General features: G+C 38.4%; 1 protein-coding gene across 2 annotated transcripts in view; it reads left to right on the forward strand.

The window, feature by feature from the left end:
• ntn4 (netrin 4) overlaps nucleotides 1–6860 on the forward strand; it is a 41256-nt gene extending 34396 nt beyond the window's left edge. For both annotated transcript variants that reach the window (XM_015376626.1, XM_015376616.1), the window contains exons 7-10: nucleotides 107–201; nucleotides 486–554; nucleotides 5001–5174; nucleotides 6228–6860. In XM_015376626.1, the coding sequence (XP_015232112.1) occupies nucleotides 107–201; nucleotides 486–554; nucleotides 5001–5174; nucleotides 6228–6367 (478 nt within the window). In that variant the 3' untranslated portion in view covers nucleotides 6368–6860. The remainder of the gene's footprint in view (nucleotides 1–106; nucleotides 202–485; nucleotides 555–5000; nucleotides 5175–6227) is intronic.
• Nucleotides 6861–20848: the final 13988 nt, after the last annotated feature.

A 20848-nucleotide genomic window follows, 5' to 3' on the forward strand; every position in this document is an offset into this window, starting at 1 on the left:
TCTCTGGGGAACAAAATAACTGCAGGAATTCTAGGTGTCCTAGTCTTTGTTTGTCTCTCATGTGTTCTCCAGCCATATAGGTTCAATCTGTGATGTTGTGTTACAGCTCAGACCTGGAACTCTACAACCTGGATGGAAACTCGAGCGAACCAGTCAGGATCTTCGGCCAACATGAACTTTTTTCTGCTCTCCACTACTCAGGTGAGATTCATCCCTTTACGTCAATCCAAGAAATCCAGTGACGGATCACTGATGGTCAAATCCTTCAGGTGACCTCAGAGTGTGAACAGTGCTGCTTTTTTTCGTCACTGCCTCCATGTAACCACAGCTTTTATGAGCACATTCCTCACTGGACACATACTTTACTTGCATTCTCCAGACGCCACATATGCTGTCTGGGACCTCACAGGAACACGGCACACACACACACACACACACACGTTATTTGATTATGCTACAATTGTGCTTGTGTCTCTTCCCTGCAGAGAAGTGCGAGTGCAAAGAGCAAACTCTGACCAACAGTAAACTCTTCTGTACCATGAACTACGGATACGGTAAGAGAGCAAGTATCCACCTTTAACCCATTATCAGGGGTCTCATTGTTTCAGATTCTGCAAGAATTCATTCTTTATTAGTCTTGGACACTTTTCTGCTTATTTAATAAATTTAAAGAAGAAAAGGATTTTGTTTTGGTTCGGATACAGTTGGGCCCCACTTGTTAAGTAGGTTTTCTGACAAAAAAACAATTTCAGTGCTTGCAATAAAAAAAAAAATGTCACTAGGAAAGTTTAAAAGATTAAATAAAAACTAATGTTCTGAAGATATTGTCTACATTCTACACCAACTCCTTTTGCAGTTTCCAAATTATTCAACCCCCGCATACGATTCTTCATAAAAGCAAACATTTACAAACCAGGCGTGGTCTCAGGCACCAGTCAGGTTTGCCTCGGATAAAGTTAAATACTTAGACTGTTTAATTACATGTTAGGAATACAGAGATCATTTCCTTGCTCAAGAAGGAAAAAAAGCTACAAAGATATCAAAGGCTCTGAAACCTCTTAAGGTGGAGCTGGAGGTTTAGCCAACTAGAAGCTGTTCGAAAAGATGTGCAGCAAGAATCTGTGGTTTTAGTTTCACATTGAGACTAATGCTGAAAGGATCATGTCGTCTACCACTGCTGACCAAAGCGAGCAAGGAAAGACGTCTCCCATTTGCTCACAGCTACTGTTTATACGTAGATGACACAAGCAGGGTTTTGGATTCTGTTATTAATCAAAACTTGGATTCTTTCTTTTTCGGTTGATGGATCTGCAGTATGTTTGGATTTGCAAGAATGAGGCATCTAGAAATAACAGTAAAGCATAGTGGTGGCCAAGTGATGCTCTGGTCATCATTGTTTCCTAAGGCAGCCATTCTCAACCTTAGACTCCAGAACCTTGTTGGGGTCACAAGATGATTTCTGGGGGCCGCCATTTTGGAAAAATCTAAATGTGCAAAATTGATGTCACTTCCGACAGGACATTTGAAGCATGGAGAGCGGCCGGTTTAAAAGTGGCATTTTATTACTCCGAACTAGTTACGGTTAGCCATAACCAGCTTCACCAAAACAGCAATAAACATGTCATGTAAGGTCACAGTATTTAAGAGAATGCAGGACCAGTGGGTTTCATGTGGGAGGGTAAAATGTTTAAATGTTCCTGGAGCTTGAATACTTTATGGAGAACTATGACATAACCATTCAAACTATGAAATTATTTATTGCCTCTCACCTCAGGAGCCTGTTTTAACATTTCAATAAATGTTGCCCAAATTATAAAAGGCTGGAAAAGTACAACAGGAAATGCCAGTTTTTTTTACCATCTTCATCACGTCAGTCAGTCATCACAGCTGCAGGATGACCTTCTGGATCTCTCCTCTGATTATTACATTATTGCACATTACAGATTGCTGGTTCTCTGCATGGTTGCTGGAAGAGTTCTGGTTGTCAATAGCAACAGAGTAGGCAGCACTGTAAAAAGCTGCAACTTAAATGTTGTTTGCATCCACAAATCTTATCACATACCAAAGATGTTTTCTGCACTGAAATACAGTAAAAAAAAATAAAAAATACAGATCACGGCTCCGCAGAGTCCTTGACGTTTCTAACATAAAGTGAAGTAGTTGCTCTGTTCAAACAAGCAGGCCAGCCATCGCCTTAAATAGTTGCAGCAAAACAACTTTGCTTTGACCCGGAAGTTATTTTTCATCTTTAATTTTAAATATCTACATTTCTGAGAGCTCAAACATGGACTGTTCTCTAATGTGTTTTCTTAAAGTTTAGCACACACTGTTATTGTTTTATTTCATACAAAGATAATGTTTGTGTTATTTGTTCACCGCAAAAAGATATGATGTAGCGACAGTTCAGAAAGTTGGTCTCTTGATGCGGCTTTATCTTTTTCAAAATCTCTTTTTTCAAAATAAGATGATGAAGACTTATATCTGAAGTGTGTTTGAGTGTGTTTAATTCCGTAAGTGCAACATAAATATACTGACCGGGGATTGGGTCGGGGGTCATGGACAGAGGTGCATGTTGAATTAGGGGTCTAAACTTGAAGGTTGAGAAACAATGCCATAAGTAACAGCAAACCTCCATTTATTTGATTAAGTATCAGAAAATCCTGTGAAAACAAAAAGGTGTTGCGTTTTCTGTAAAGAAGGTGAAGATCTATTTGATCTTTAAACAAAACAATATGACCAAGAACATCTCCAAATCCAAGTCTTGCTTATAGAAGACATTCATGAGGATACTAGAGTTGCTATCAGTCACCTGAACTTGATTCTTCTCAGAAAACCTAAATGTGATTTTAATGAAATGGTTGCAGCATGCAAACCAAAAAATAATGATAAACCAGAGGTCTGCAACCTTTACGGTTCAAAGATGCATTTAGCCCCGGATCGTTTACAGCAGCAAAATAATTACAGTAATTTTTACTAAAACACAGCCTAATATTTAGCTAAATATCTTCCAACATAAACAGTTCATTGTATTTTTAGCCTTATAAAATAAGGAAAAACATGAAGATGACGCATTGATTTTTTTGGTCCTACAGGATATTATTTGATGGAAAAAAACAAAAAAACACAACACAATTTCCATGCTAATTAAAAGTAAAATTGCACTAAAACATATTTCTGGTTCTTTGAATGTCATTTTGTTTTGAAATCTCAATTCATTTATCCTTTATAAAAACCACTAAAGCTTTTATATATAGTACATTAGTTAATTTTATTAGAAACTATTAAGAGCCATTGTAAACGGTTCAAAGAGTCCAGAGCTGCATGTTGCAGAACCCTTCGATAAACTATGGACCTTTGTCTAAGGGTAGTGAATTATAAAAGCAGCAGCTTAGTCCATTTTGCTTAGCTTTAGACATAAGAAAATATTCTAATTTAATCTACTATAAAATTGAATAGTTTCCCAATCAGTTCTGATGTTTACAAAGGAGTATTAGGGCCAGGCTAAAGATTTAATATTTCTTTTTCAAGAATAAAGTCGTAAAATTATTGGAACAAAGTCGCAACGAGAATAGTCATAAAAGTACAAGAATAAAGTCGTAAAAGTAGGAGAATAAAGTTGTAAAATTACAAGAAGAAAGTCATAAAATTATGAGAATAAAGTCGTAAAATTACGAGAATAAAGTCGCAACGAAAATAGTCGTAAAATTACCAGAATAAATTTGCAACGAGAAGAAAGTTGTAAAATTACGAGAATAAAGTCGTAGAATTACGAGAATAAAGTCGCAACGAGAATAGTCATAAAATTACAAGAATAAAGTTATATTTTATGACAACTCTTACACTCAAGCACTGTCTTCCCTAAAATGAGGAATGTCGAGACGAATGAAGTTATTCTTTGGCTCTGGTTTCACAAATAAGAAAATCTTTGAGCACCATCGTCAAATTGGGCAGGATGTCAAAGTGGACTCAAGTTGTTGTTTTTTGGTGCTGGTTGACCATCATATGCTGGTCGGAGCTCTAAGCTTTCTTTCTGAAACGAGCTGTGGTATGAAGACTTCATTCTGGTAATATTACAACTTTATTCTGAAAATAAAAAACATTTTAAAATCTCTAGCCTGGCCCTAATACTCCGTTGTAGATGTTTGATGTGAGACGAGAAGCATAGTAGGTTTAGTTACACTCCTAAATATTTTTTCTTCATTTTCCAGACCATGAAGTCTTGTGGAATTAATGGAACAATCAAAGAGTTCAATTATAACTAAAATATGTGTAGCTACAAAAAAACGACACAGACTTGGTTCCCCTCAGAGTGCATTTAAATCCTGGACTAGGGTGCCGTTTCCAAACTACTGCACATTTCTCCTTACTGGACAAATCAGTAAGGAAAAATTTTGATTTCTGAGATCAAGTTATCAAAAACATACTTAGAAATAATTTTTTGCCCCGTTTTATAACATGAGCTCCACAAGAGCTCTTTCCAACTCAGAAAAAAAAAAATCTAAATTTATGCCTTTATTACTAACTTGTTCAGGTGATCTCTCGTCATAACAGTTGTATTGCAGCTTTGCAAACTAAAACTATTACATTACGTTTGTTATGTAAACGCCTTGTCTGTATCTTTTTTAAAGTGGGGTTTTAAATGAGTAACTTATTTCTGTTTTTACAGCCGTGTTGTTTTATGCTCACTTTGTTTTTAATCTACTTCCCGGCTCTTTCCTGCTTTTCAGGCTCTAAAGCAGAGGTTCAGATTTATTTATTTTATCATTAATTTATCATAAACAGCCAATTAAATGATTTGGTGAGTGAAGACTTAAAACTTACTTAGGTTTGAATTTCTGCGGTAAGATCTAAAAATGTTTCAATAAAAGACATAGCTTGACCTTATAAAGCCGCTTTAGTTAATAATCAACACCACAGAACAGCCCTCCCATGTGAGGAAGATGACTCCTGAGTTTGTGTTTCGGTTTCAGCATCTGTTTTCTTTCCTTCTTGACCTTTAGTGCTAAAGGTGAAAGTGCTGTCTGCCCACGATAAAGGCTCCCACGCTGAGGTAGAGGCCAAAGTTCAAAAGGTCTTCAGCCACAACACCAAGCTGAAGATACAGAGAGGTCGGGTCACGCTCTACCCGGAGTCCTGGACGACTCGGGGATGCACCTGCCCCATCCTTAACCCAGGTCAGACACTAACCCACACAATGGAGCCAAAAAAAGGAGGTGTTTGGCTCAAAGTCAGGACCTTCACTGAACACTGAACATTCACCCAGTTTATCACATTTTGTTGCAACAGTAAAACTGGTGCATTTAACTGGGATATTGTGTGATAGTCCAACACAAAGTTACACATTACAGGGAAGTCGAGGGAAAAAAAATACAGATCATTCTATTAACATATTTTTGGGAAAAAATAAATAAAGGTCTGTAAAGTGTTGCTTGAATTTTATTCAGCCGCCTTTACTCTGATCCCCTTTGGTTTTAGTTTCTCTGATTGAAAGACAAACTTTGTCTTTTTTTTATATTGTTTTAGATCAAAGAAAATGTGAATCAATAAAAAAAAAAAAAATCTTCCTTTATTTTGATTGGTGAGATCTTTAATGACAATAATTTTATCAATACTAGCCACCCCTGGACACAATTACTGCAAACCCAGCAATAAATAGATACCTTTTTTAACAACATGAATTAGGCTACAATTTCTAAAAAAAAAAAAAAAAAAAAAGAAAATCGTATTGATCTAAAATAAGTTTAAAAAGAAACTAAGTTAGGGATGGATAAGAATATGAGTCACTGACATATTTCAGTACAAGTAGTGTTACACAGATAAGCCAAAAAGCGTATCGACAACGCATCAAGAAGGTGACAAAAGAAAAACCTCTAAAGCCATGCAGTATAGACTTCGTAATTTAAAAATATAAAATAAATGGGACAAAAGCATTCAGGGAAGGGTGCAGGCTTCACTTTTACAGAGAGCATCTCCACAATCAAGATTTTCCCATCAAATAATGAGAAAAAATTAAATAAACTGTCTGAAATGACTAAATTTAACACTATAACATTATTTAACCAACAGCTTTTATGGTGATGATGGCTGTATGATGCTCTGGGCTGCTTTGCTTTTGGTTTCATTTATACAGCAAATCATCCAGGTCCTAATAGAGCAAAGTTCCTTGTTTTGAAGATTTTTTAATGAGGGTTTATGAACTGACCTAATTCCAGTGTTTTGTCCAACAGGTGTGGAGTACCTAGTGGCAGGTCACTTGGACCGTAAGCAGGGGCGGCTCCTGGTGAACATGAAGAGCTTCGTCAAGCCGTGGAAGGCCAGCCTGGGACGCAAAGTCCTCACACTGCTAAAAAAAGACTGCAACTGGTAAAAGGAAACAGAGACATGACGGATTGTTTCTGCTCTTGTTGTGGGAGCACGTTTTTGAGGGACTGAACTGAGATGATAGAATCCCTCAGTTTTCCCGCTGTTGTCCAACAACAGTGCAATGCCACTCCTGGAGGTATTTCATAGAGAAATATCTCTCTTGCACCTGTGCAAACTTCTTGCATGATTACATTCGAGTACAAGCAGATTTCACCTGAAATGCAGAACTGCTCTTCCTCCTCTGCAGCACTTTAGCCTAAGATGGACGAACCCAACACGGACGCACTAATAAGAGGACGGATAGACCCCCTCTGAGTCAGTTTCCTGAAGTGGATTGCGTACGCAGCACATCTGCACCCTGTGTGAAGAGACTGTGTTAAAAACATTTTGAGTGATGCTGAGCAAGCCATACAAGCCACTGCAGGTGGTTAAATCGTAGCCGGTTCAGGTGGGCCTGTGATCAGATCAGAATGTATCCCCGCTCCAAAAAAAAAAAAGAAAATGGCTGAACGAGGCACAGTTCAGATTCAGTTCAGCTCTGAAGCTTTTCTGAAGGTTAAGAACCTTTTAATGTTTATATCACAATAAATTGTGATTTGTTTTATATGAATACACTCCCTTTGGACTCAAAAAGTTCTTATTCTTCAGTTAAATGTGCCCATGTACAGTATTATTTGTATATATCTATGAATATTGTTGCTCACCTCCTTTTTTTCCTTGTTTATGGTAATATTAAAGAATAAATCCAGCCAATTACAAATTTGATTTAACTCCTATGTTTCTATAAAGTATACGACAGCTTCCACAGTTACTGCAGCCTGGTAATTAATTCCATCTTTTATCGCAGCAGCATAATGTTAAATATCAAATATCTTTTATTTAGGCCACACACATTGTTTTTCTGCCTTGGTCAAATATGTTGCAGCAAAAATTTTAGTTTTCCTTGCAGTTTGGATATTAAAAATCACAAACTGAGTTGTTTTGAGGGACAAATCGACACAAAAGAAATTCTTAGGTGAAATTAAAATATTGCTTTACAAAAGATGATCTGAGAGGTGCGGTACACAATCTTATAGAGCCCTTTTTAGTCTAATATCTTTACACAAAAGCATAACTCTTAAAAGCTTTACAGCATAAGCTAATAAATGGACTCAGAAGTCACCTAATTAAGCCTGCACTGCATAAAATGGAAATCTAAACAAGTAATTTGTTCTTAAAGTGCATTTTTTCTCCAATTGAGGACGTAAGTGAGACACTTTGCCAATGGAACAAGACAATTTACATTTAAAATAAGAAAAAACAATTGCATTGTCTTATTTGAAGTTCATATTATCTAATTATCTTATTTTAAGAGTAAAGATACTAATTTCATTGGCAAATCATCGTATTTACCTGCTTAAATTAAGGGTAAATACACTTAATTTTACTTATTTCTAGATCGTTTTTGACGTGTGTCTGTAATTTAATTTGTTTTGCGAAGGCCTTGGAGGTTAGGTAGAACTTGGATATTGAATAAACACAATCCTGAAGATCACAAAGTATCTGGAGGAGCTGCAGATTTACACAGCTCAGGAGGGAGAATCTAACCCAGCCCATAGAGAGAAAAGGCAAAAAAAAAAAAAACACACACACACATTACAAGTAAACATCCTCAATCAGCTTCTCCACTCTGAAACATGGTGGTGGAAGTGTCATGCTGGGTGGATGCTGGTTAGAGTTGAAGATGGATGGAATTAAATAATTAAATTCAAGGCATCATGAAAGGAAAACTTGTTAAAAGCCACAAAACTCAAATATCCAGGTTGCCTGGAGCTGTTTTACTGTCGTTGGGAGTTTGATTTTGAGTACAGCCGACCCCAGACACAATCACTTGAACAACAACTCAACAGCAGCTGATATCATTGCACGGGTCTTGAAATGGGTGACATAAATTCGACTAAAATATCCTTATCTCCCTGCCCCCTCTCACACACATCAACCCGCCCTGTTCCTCTCCGCTGGTTCCTTTCAGATTAAATCATCCATCAGTCTCCCGTGCTTCGGTCACCGCTGCACATAATGCAGACCATAACAGAGGGACCCCTGACCAGGACATGCTGTTTGGGTTTAGAAGCATGCTTTCTGCTCGCGACGTGACGCGTTTGGCCAGGAAGTGTGAATAATTCCTGGCATGTCCAGCAGCGCTCTGGGTCAAAGGTTTCTCACCTGTCTCTCTGCCTCGATTCGCCTCACAGACCACAGCCGAGACCGAATAGCCTCTAGTACCCAGATGGCCTAATTCCTGAGCCTCTCTTGTTTCTACTGAGCCATTTCTAGACAGCAGAGTAACGGGTTAATGAGTACAAACAGGTGGAGAAAAGTTGAAATCCTGCTTTATTTACAGACATTTCTCTGCTTCTTGACCTCTTATGTTTCACTAGCATATGTCTGCAGCACAGCAAACATCCAGTCAATTCCTCCCCCCAAAAAATGTATCATACAAATTATATACATATGCTAAAACTCATTTATCAGATGTTTTAAGATGTATTCAAAACAACCTGGGTCTATGTGGAAAAATGTCTTCTTAAATCTAATTGCTGGTGGATCCACGCTTATTGACAACAATTGCTATGAAGCACAATCGATAAACGGTCATAACTGAGGTCCCTGTGGAGAAACTTATATATGAGCCTGTTTAGATTCGCAGCTCAGTACACAATTTTATCTAGACTTTGACTAGGACACTTAAGGACCTTTTATTTCAACCATAAAATGTGACTTCAGTTCCAAAGCCTCATAAATTACACAGTGATAGTTACATGGAGTTAGCTCCATAATGTTAATAATAATAACTTTGTCATAAGTGAAATAAAAACCCTTCAGATGGGGGAATCATTTGTTCGTTTTTCCATTTTTTGGTGTCACCCCAGTTGTTTTTGATTTACTGATTCTGCAGGTCAGGCAAGATCAGGCCTGAATATAGCAGGAGAACTTAATCATTAAACAATGATGCATAACCATGCTTCGTTAATGATGTAACACCAGAGGAATTTACTTTTAGCATCAGAAAAAGTTGCTCAGGATTTCGTTCAGTTACATGAAGTAAAATGGATTAAAAAAGCTGAGATTTGCATTTTATTTTTCATTTTCTAATATATGCTAAAAAAGTTAGAATGAGGAACAAAACAGTGACTCAAGAAATATGTAAAAGGGGGAAGATACTCAATTGTTTTTATTTGAGCATGCACCAAAACCACTCTCTAAAATGAATTTCTTTTCTTCACTGTCTTTATTTGTTCCTGTGTGCTGGCATCGAGCTGCAACAATCTTATAAGAATACCGATTTAGTCTCAGTCGGATATTTAGCCTCTAGATGTCACCACATACAGAAAACAAGGCCGGTTTGTGTTTTAGAAATTGGGGAATCGCACAGTACATCAACAGGCGAACGCTAAATACTCCAACAGTTTGAATATCTCAAACTCAAAGGGTTTTTTTGTTGTTTTTTTAAGGTTAACGGAGAAAACTGAACGATTAATAAAGCTAAAAATGTAGAAATGAACAGCTCTGTAGGCCAAAGCATCTGCAACATATGGTCAGGTACCAGAACATGCAACTCATCTGGAGCGTACAGGCAGCACTCGAGATGAGGGGGAGGTGGCATCCCCCTACTTAAAACATCTTAAAAATCATCTCCCTTTTTAAATGACCATCCTCTCATTCCATCCCCTGTGACATTTTAGTACTGAATGTGTAAAATTTCTATTATATATTAATAATAATGGCAATAACATTGCCCTTTCAATATTTGTCAATATTTGGCTTATGACCGGCATACCTGACATGCAACAACCATACCATGCATATTGCTTTAGGTTTATAGACTATATTCATTAAAAAAAATTCCCCCAAAAAAAAAAAATCACCATCCTCTTTCATTGAATTTCTTTTTTAACAACTAGACTACTGCATACAGGTAATTGTTTCTACAATGCCAATAAGGGAAGACCTCATTAATAACAGAATAAGCTGCCGCTGAACATCAGCCTGAGAAGATGTTTAAAGGATAATTTCAGACAAACTGGGCATCATTTGAAAGTAACTTGATTATTCACTAAAAAAGCATTTCTGACAGATGTTAATCTTAGGAAAAAGCATCTCTGCAAATTCACCTCCAGATCAGACTGCTCAAAACTCTCAGATATCCCAAAATACCCCAAAAAAGGCCTCAGTTTAAGCTCTAGCCAAGACAAAGAGATTTACCAAGCATGTTTTTTTAAAGGGGATGCCATGATAGAAGCAGCTCTAAGTTTTCATAATATTTTATCTGAATCAACCAGAATACAATTAGGATAGAGCAGTTTGAACAGATGAGGCCTTATATATAAGCGATCAAACACAGCAGTAGGGGCATGATGACGTTGAAACCTCTGAGGAAATCAGGAGTTTACAAACGTGAAGCAATTTTTGTGAACACAAAGGTTTAACTCAAAGACGGCTAAAAATTTCAGCCAAACTCCTGAGGAGGAAATTAATTTAGGTGTTACTATGGTTTCGGCAAAGCCTAGACTTTATGGGTTCTTAAAAGACCTGTGCAGGAATGGAGGTCTGCAAACCTCAGTGAACCAAAGAAACACTGAAAACAAAAAATTAGGAGCACAACAACCACAGAGTTATTGCTGCTAATCATTTTTCTAGAACCACAACATTTTTAAACTTCCTTGTATTTGAACTTCTGGAGCTGAAAGTAATGGGAAATTACCTTTTTAATTACTTTTTTTTATTATTTTTACTCTTTTCCAGTCATCAGATTAAATGTGCAATATGAAAAATGGTTGTCTGGCTAATTATAGGTTCATAATTCACTCTTAACTATGCTTATTAGAAAAAAACAAAAAGAGCAAAGACTTTCTTTATTACCTAATGTGAGAAAGATAACATTTCAAAATAAAAGGTTTGCTGAAAAGAAGGATTTTCTCTTTTTTTAATGGCCCCATTAATCATTTTCTGTCACAGCTCCTGGATTAAACTACAGGTTCACAAAGTAACATCTGTTACTTAGAAAGGGTGTTAAATTCTTTGCCTTTCACATAAAGCCGATTGGTTTTTTGTACACATGCTGAGTACCTGAAAATGTGCCTTTCTGATTAGACCAAATGAGGTGTTTTTTGGGAACCGGCCTTGAGGCGTAGACACAACAGGCCGCTGCTGAACATTCAAGCAGAGACCTCCTCTCTCACTCCCTCCTGCCCGCTGCCTCATTGTCCCAGGATTGACTGGCCATTCTCAGCCTGTGATGGAGATGTCCAGCGGGGGGTTGCCTGCTGTGGGAACCCGGTTGATGAATGAGTCTTTGGCATCCTTGCGTACTCCTCTGGCATAGTTTGCTCCAGTATAGTTTTTTGTGTTATTGTAGTAACTGCGAATGCACGCATGTGTGCACGCCTGTATGAACACAATGCCTCGCTTGTGTTGCTATAGAATGGAGTTATGCCCTTTGTCCCGGCAGCATTCTTCTGTTGCCATTGGCCCTGGAGTGTATGGCAGCTCCTGCAGGCTTGGGGACAATAACCTCCCCCTGCCTCCCCCCCTCCCCTCACAGGCAGCCACAATGCACCTCTTTGGCAGCACCCATCACCCTGCGACAGACACCCCCAAACCGGCTGCAAAGAGCACCCAGGGGTGCTGGATGTGACAGGTGGAACAGACTGCAAAAGTTATTCCAGTTCCCTCAGGTTAGAGTGGCAAATTATATTTTTCGGCATTAAATTGTGGGATGATTTATAATAAAGAAAACAATCAATGCATAGTTGTAAAGATGAAAAAAAAATACCTTTGAAATCTTTTTTTTACAACAGAAGAAATAAGCTACATCTGATAATTTATTTGCAAAATAGATGAAACTCAGATGAGCTGGAAACAATAGCTTTTAGTCTTACTACAGATCTATAAGATTTAGGCCTGAACTTTGACTAGACCATGAAGCCATTGAAAGCCTTCTATCGTAGTTGTGAATGTATGTTTGAAGGTTTTTTTTAAATTGCAGCAGGTTTGCTCTTCCACCACTTCTAATTAGTTTCCCATACCTAATGAACAGAAACATCCCCACAGCATGATGCTGCCACCACCTATGGTGTTATCAGGGTGATGTACACTATAGCATATATTCTCAGTCCCCAAGGACATAACGCGTTTGATGCAGAAGTAGAAGCAAACCAGACTTTTCATCTTCCTTATGTGCAGCAAAATCCGTTTCATTTTTTTTTCTTGTGTAACATCTCATAAAAATTTGCCTTTTCAATAAATACACTTCCAATATTTGGAAGGATTTCCCTAAGTTAATTACATCATAAAGCTGTTTTAATATCTATGAATCAAGCCCAAGCTCTGATTTGAGCCATAAAACATTCAGATATTCATGTTTCCGTTAAACAGTTACAGGCAGCAGCAGCTTGATTAGCAAACTAGATGAAGTCAACACTGTTCTCAGGTTAACTTTTAGCATCATTGCTACGCTTTGCAGGCTTATGATAAACAGCATTACTGCATCCACTTTCATGTTCAAATTCTAGCTTCTTTTTAAACCCCAAAAAAGTAAAATAGCTGTTGAAGATATTTTATGTGATGGCGAGTGAACAAAGGACAGAATAATTGATTAATTGACAAAGACAGAAAGTTGGTAGACAGAAGTAGAGGTGAAAGCTATCTCTATAGTTATGCTGCTATAGGCTTAGACCTCTGGAGGACATAGGGACCCCCATTTCATCATTTTATCTCCATTTTCCCACTGAAGAATCTGTTAGTTCAATCTCTAATGTTATGCTCTGTTCCTGTTTGGCTTTGACTCCATCCTGGAGAGAAATATCTGCTGTGCTGCTTCCATCAACACCCTTGTTTATAGATGTTGGAGATCAGCCTGTTTTCCAGTGTAGTCCAGTTTCTCTGACTGTGACTAACTGAATGTGCTCTCTTCATCCTCTGACATGGAAGCTGGCTCAAAGCTCGCCTGCCTGGCTGTGTGTTTCCTGGACCGGGCCGCCTTTTACAGCTGCTTTTTGTGTCTCTGCTTCTGTCTCCTTGAACCCCAGTCGGCGTCGGCAGATGCCCGCTCACACTGAGCCTGGTTCTGCTGGAGGTTTCTTCCTTTTAGAATGGAGATTTTCCTCTCCACTGTCGCTACAAGCATGCTTAGTGTGAGGGATTGCCTTCGAGTCAATGAGTCGATGCAATAAACTGGTTTTCCTTAGATAGAAAACTTTGAATCAATGTAACTGGATGATCTGGTGAGCTGTAAAGTCCCTTGAGATGACATGTGTTGTGAATTGGCACTATAGAAATAAACTGAATTGAATTGAAAGGATAGATGGATGGATGGATGTTCTACAGTAATGGAAGCAAATAAAATCAGTGAATAAGTATCTGACTTCTGGGAAGCTACAGGTTTAAATTCTAGAGATTGTGTGGTAAAGAAAACCCCAAATGTTCACTCATTAATAAAACTCCTACCTACACATTCACCATTTCTTGCTGTAAAAAGTCTGAGGAGCTCCTACCACTTGCTTCTGTGCAGCAATGGATCAAGAAAATATGTTAAGAATGGATTTCCTCTCAGAGCTCTAGTCAGAGGGAAATGTGTGCTGCATAAGTGAGTCATGTGGTCGGTATTATCCCGTCAGTGATTCACTTACAGAGGAAATGAGAAGATTTATGCATCGGAAACCGGACTGAAACCAAGTGAGTGAATTGAGTTAACTAAAAAGATGCTTCAGAAACCATCACAGCTCGCTGGCTTCACATTAAAAACACTCGTGGAATGTTTTTTTTTTTCTTCCTCTTCAAAAGAGCAAGCCAGAACAGGGAGAGTGATCAAAACACCACTGATTTCTTTATCTTTGCATAGGCTACATAAAAAAAAAGACCTTGGTGTCATCGCTTTATTCTGAGGGAAGCTGCAGATCAGCAGGAGAACAAACATTTCAAGCCAGCAATAATAAACAATAATTAAAGCCACAAGTGGCGTTGGACAGCCCTTGCAGCATATCCCGCTACCTCCGTGCATCTTCCCAGCCAGCGAAGAAGCTCCACAAATTTTGACTAAAGTGATGCTCAAAATGAACATGCAAGCTTGTCACCAGCAGTCTATGGGTAGAACCACAAACTTTGGAGCAAATATAATGAATTGGGGAGATATACCTGTTCCAACAGTCAAAGGGGCACATTTTGGTCAGTCTAACAGAGGTTCTTAGTTGTGACCCAGTGATTGCTCGCCTTCAGCTTGAAGCAAATCAGATCACGAATTTCTGATATAGAGTGATGTTTTGATCACTCTCCCTGTTCTGCATATGGTGACAGATACCAATTGGCAATTCTACCACCTCGTAAAGCAAACAGTTCTCTAGAGGGATTTATCATTTTATCGTCGCTTTCTAGTTTGGTCCTAAAACTAGTAGGACCAAACTATGAAAACATACAGTGCCTTAAACGAAGTTAGAAGGACATGTTTTCCATCTGCAGACAGTTTTAAGATAATGAGGTCAAGTAGCACGGAGTCCAAGTGAGGGAAAGGGACTTCCTGTTCTCAGGGGGCGGGGCTTTTATGATGTAAAATTTGACCCCACAGTATTGTCAGGAAGTTACAGGGAATCAACACTGCAAAGTTTGGTCCAATTTGACTTCACCTTGTCAGTGTCAATGCGAGTACGCAGACTTCGAGGCCCGGCCACACTCCTTCAACTGCTAAAAAAAGCCAAATCTCACAGTTTTTATAACTTTAGATCTCCCATGTCTTATACTCCTTTCCCACTAGCCGAAAGAACCCATTTAAACCTGAGAAAAATGGGTTTTTATGGCCGTAGGAACCGCTCACTGAAGCAGGTCTACCCAGGTAAAATCGCCTCTGATCGGGATGCTGTGGAAACACCAGAGCCAGGTTGATCCTTTTATTTATCTGATAACATTGAGCGTAAGGTACGGATGTCAACCCACCATGCAAGTGACGTCTTATCTGAAAAGCCGAAAAAACATTTGACAAACATAGGCTACGTTCACACTGCAGCCTGAAGTGACCCAAATCCGATTTTTTTGGCCCATATGCAACCTTTATCTGATCTTTTCATGGCAGTCTGAACAACAAAGATCCGATTTTTTCCAATGCGACCCAGGCCACTTGGCTATGTGGTCCTGAATCCGATACGAATCTGAGTTTTTTAATTGCGAACTGTGTCTGAACGGCCAGGTCGCATTCATCCGACCCGAACACCATTAATACCCGACAAAGGTCACTGGGTATTGCTATGAAGAAGCGGCAAGAAAAACAACAGCCATGGTGGACGGTGATGCTGAGAGCAGTATTTATGTTTAACCATCTTGATAAGATGGGTTTTATAGTTGGAAAAGATCGCTTGATGCGCTCTGGGATTAACGTCTATGCTTACTTCCATAAACACAGAGCATGCTGGCCTGTGACGCCATTGCGTCCTCTACTGTGGATGCGGGACACTTGCGTTGTATGGCTGCAGTTCACACAGCAGATCACATACAAGTCGCATACATTTGGAAACATGAACGGCAACACAAAAAAAAAAAAATCAGATTTCACAAAAAATAAAATCCGAATTGAGCATCAAGGCCTGCAGTGTGAACGTAGCCATATCGCAGCTCTGGTAAGAGGGATTTGGGCAGATAATGGAGCAAAACAATAAAGCACGCTTACTATACCATGGCTTCCTGCATGTTTCTCACTAATTTTTACTTTCCTGATTTCTGTGGCAGTGGTGACATCATCAGCGCTAACCCAGCATTGAGGATGGTTTCACCAGACACTCAGCCGCGGGGGGATGCAGGCTGCCACCTTGTCAGCAAGTGGTTAGACACAGATTTTCTTTTTGCTAATGGGAAGGCAGCCAAATGCCAATTGTTAGCAGGTCAACTCACGTTTGAAAAACATGCGTTAACCCAGTATTTTCAGTGGAAAAGAAGCTTTTCTTGCATACAGACCAAGTTTGAAACAGCTGGCTAGTTATTAAAGTTTGACATGAATGAAAAATGGCCAAAATCCACCTTTGAACCAAAATTTCCAAATTCCTTTGGATAGCTCCAATAACTATTTTTCCTGATCACTTTAGGGGGCGCTGGAGAGCAGTTTGGCCACACCCGTTTTTGATTCCATAAAAATACGTACAATTCCGTAGGGGGGGGAATTTTTTTGTGAGTTTTTGAATATGTTAAGGTCTCAAAATATGCAATTCATTTGTCAGGAGAAAAATAAGCAGTACAGATACAATAGACCTTAGCAGCGCTTTCTCTTCGAGGGCTTAATAATACAGAAGAAGCTGTTATGGCTCCAACGCCTTCATCACCAAGCAGAGCGAGAGGGGAGGAAAATTTTACAGTAGGCGTGTTTGTTTACAGGCTCCAAAGCACTTCCTCTGCCTTCACCTGCACCTGTGTTTTCACCCACAAAACCAGCGGCGTATCCAGCTGCACTAACACCACCGTGAAACCACCGGAATGGCTTCCTTTTTCTGAAATCACCAGCCCAGAGAAACATGAAAACATGTTGCACGCTTCACACATGAGGGCGTACTTTTATTTATGTCCTTATGAGCTCCAGGTGTCAGGGACTTGGTTGCATTCTCTGTCTTTCACTGCATATCATCGTTAAAGAAGTCGGAACTGTTTTTACAAGCTTAGAGATTCAAGTTTCTCCATGCAGTGTAAAAAAACAAAAAACAAAAAGAGGGCACCCTGAAGCAAGCCGTGTTTTGTTTTGCTTTTTTTTAATCTATTGCTGTACCCATCTATTTGAATTATTCATTTTAACAATGCTGGGAAATTTAGGTAAAATAAAAGAAAATGACATCTTACAGTATCCTATTAAAATGACTAAAAATCACAGACAAAAAAACATGAAACGTGAAAAAAGACAAGAACCTAGTTAAAACTTTTATAAGGAGCCATTTAACCCAGACATTTAGTTTGGTGCGCTGACTATTGAAGTGAGAGTACTTACTAGTTTCAGACATTCAGTTATATTTAGTTGAGTACTCTTTTGAAAGAAAAGTAACTTTAGCAGAAGTACTGTTACTGAATGGTTTATTCTTAGTTTTACTTGAGTAATATTCTTGTAAAGTATCACTTCTCCTACCCGAGTACAATTTCTGCCTACTCTGTCGTCTGTGAGTAAGTTGAAGTTTCCCAAATGAGGGTCAACCTATGGTTAACAGTAGACATTGTCAGTGGAAGTTTTTTACCTTGCCATAACCTTTATACTGGTCCGACTGCAAAGATCGGTTTTCTAAGTTTTATGGGAAAAATGGATTTGTAAAAAGCATCCCTTTTTGCATGCTTTTTTCCTTTTATGCCTTTTATTTGTATTTTTAATACAATCAAGTCTTTAAAATAGCAGAAATTGCACAATTGTCTGCATTTCTAAAGAATAGTATCCAACAATTACTCAGTACTTAATTAGCCTTTCTACCAAATATGATTTTACTTTGATTAATTTCTTAGATTACAGTTTTTTTTTTTAGGTTTTTGCATCACTAGTGGGGAGAGGGAAGAAGACATGCAGCAAAGAACCACAGGCCAGATTCGAACCCAGGTTGGCCACGTGGAAGACTAAGGCCTCTGTAATGGGTCAAGCACGCTAACCACTGTGCTATTTTTTACTTTTCTGTGAATTAAAATAAAGTTAAACTAGTGCAACTCTTACCTGAGTACATATTGTGGGTACTCTATCCACCTTTGCAGAGTAAACACCATGGTGAGATCCAAAGAACCGTCAAAGCCATTCAGAAAGAAGATCAGAACAAGGCGTAAATCTAGAAAAAGGGTGAAGAGCAATCCTTCTGGACAGAAAAGGGGTTTCCATTTCTGTACTGGAGAGGTTTTCCTGCTCCAGTACAGCTGATTTTCATTGATAACTAGTTAGAAGTCTTATTCTGAACAGCAATCATCAGAATCAGCTGTGCTAAAGCATGGAAACCTCTAAAACTTGCAGGACAGCGGCCCTCGAGGACCGACTTTGGGCATGCCTGAACTACATAAACAAAACTTTGTTTTGTTTTTTTGTCATTCCCTTTACTGTGAGAGCACTGCTCTGGTATTATAGTGATGTTAGCCACTTTGCATCATTTAAAGAGCATATACCTCTATTTTAGATATCAAATGATGAAGGGTTGTCATGTTTTTAATGCTGATCATGATACCAGTTGATATTTTTGGGTCGATTCTTGAAGCCAACATTTGATTTTCTATTTACATTGATAAAAAACTACAAAATGATAAATGTTACACAAGTCTCATTTTAAACAAAAGAAGGAAACATAAAAAAATAAATAAAACTTAATAGCAAATGGGGGGAATGTGAATGCATGCATTTCACATGATCTTTAGGCATGGCTGCTGAATTCACTAATGAATCGATGAACATGATACAAGAACAAAAAAATGCCTAATATCAGCTCAAAGTATCGGTGTATCATTCCATCTCCGCTCTATTTTATGACAAAATAACTGTTAAGGCAGTGGAGGGCCAGATAATTGCCATGAGGGACTAGAGTCTGTTCGCGGGCCGTGAGTTTGACACCGTCGTTCTAACCAATGTGCTGCAAATTCTTTGGAAGCCGATTGTGAAGGCCAGTATTGCTTTCCGTTTCTCCATTTACATAATAAAACACTAATATCAACCAAAAAAATAAATAAATATTGATGTAATCAGCTGATTTTCCTTTGATAGAAATATTTGAGCCAATATGATTCGGTTGAATTGTCTCTGTAAAGTTCCTTGTGATGACATATGTTGTGAATTGGCGCAATATGAAAAAAAACTGAATTGAATCTTTCCATCTCTAGCTATGCAATGTTTGTGTGAAAAAAAGAAAACTGTTCTCTTCAACGTAATAATTCAAAGCATACCAGGAAATCCTTTAAAGGTGAGGTTGAGACTGAAAGTACTGGAAGTCCTCAGTCAAGACAAAGCCTGGATCTTGTCCCCATGGAGATGTTGTGAAAGTCCTGAGTCATTTCAGAGTTTAGCAGGTGTGTCATTATTTATTAATACTCAATCCGTCCTTGATGCACTTGTATGTTTTGGGTAATCGTCTTATTGCAGGGTCCAGTTCTGCTTTTGAATCCCACCCTCCCCACCCCTCTGATAGACTATAATTCTGGTTAGCCATTTACAGGATTAACCTTTAAATGGCAGATGGACTGATTTATATAGTGCTTATCTAGTAGTAGCACCCACTCAAATATCTCAAACTTTCTTGAGCTCGGGAGTGCATTTAAAAAGCGGAAGATAGAAACAAGTTCAGTTTTCTAATTACTTGACAGGTACTTTATCAACAGATCTCATTTCTGGTGTCCAAACAATCAGATTATTCTCAGAAGTCCTGTGCTGCTTGCATCACCTCTGGAAAACATCAAGTGTAAAGTTTTCCTCCTTGCACACAACGAGTGAAAGTTAAGCTGGTCATAATATTTTTTTCTAATTGTCCAGATGTCCACTCTAATATCTTGTGATATTTGCTATATTGACTTGTTCTCATATGTATTTAGTTGTCAACCTACAGGATGTGCTTAATTGAAGGATCAGGTTGGACATGTTAGTTGCTGTGAATGTCATCCACTTGTAGACCGTTTAGTAAAATCCGATCTTACAATCTGCTGTTTTTTCTGAAGATAACCGTTTTTGTTCCTCACATCTTGTTCACCCTCACTGTCAGGAACACATCAGCCGTAATATCTGAAGTGTAAGCTTCCAAATGCTGAGTTATGGTCTAATCTGCATCTGATATGACATTGCTATGTTTAATTTTAATAATCTAATAAGATAAATTCAGGGATGTATTAATTATTACAAAAAAAGCCTTTTTTCATCAAACATATACAGAAAATCTTCGAAGAAATACTCATTTATTTTTTTAAATCATAGGTTGTTTGTATGGGTGAAAATGATACCCTCTTTCCATAGGTCCAAACCTTAAGTCATCCTAAGGGGTCCTCGTTTTTTAATATATAACCAAATTTGTCAGATTACACTGTAGCTCAGATAGTTTTTCTGGAAATCTCCACTAGCTCATGGGAAAAGTTTGCTTGTTCCTGAAGAGGTTCAGCTATGTCCACCACCTGGTTGCTCACTTTATCGTTTCCGCTGTTTGGTGCTGAAGATGTTGTGTACACCAGGTTTTCTCAGCCTGCGAAATGAAAACAAGCCTTCCTGAGAAAACGCTTCAATGCTGAACAAGAGTAAATATCATGTAACGCTGAAGAAGGCGTGTAGGAGTAGAAATCTGTTTATCTGGTGATTTAAATAGAGGCCTTAGTGTTTTGCTAAACAGCTTACTAGTAAGATAATAGAGAGTAAAATGTTTAAAAGAGGTTTGCATAAAAAGAACATGCAAGGGAATGAGGGTTTGCATGTGCAGACATGAACGCAGCTATTGCCTGGAGACATTAAGGGAGAAAAACATTATATGATTCACAGGCGTTGCATGGCACA

This window comes from Cyprinodon variegatus, unplaced genomic scaffold, assembly GCF_000732505.1.
Source record: "Cyprinodon variegatus isolate N-32 unplaced genomic scaffold, C_variegatus-1.0 Scaffold7, whole genome shotgun sequence".
Classification (NCBI taxonomy): domain Eukaryota; kingdom Metazoa; phylum Chordata; class Actinopteri; order Cyprinodontiformes; family Cyprinodontidae; genus Cyprinodon; species Cyprinodon variegatus.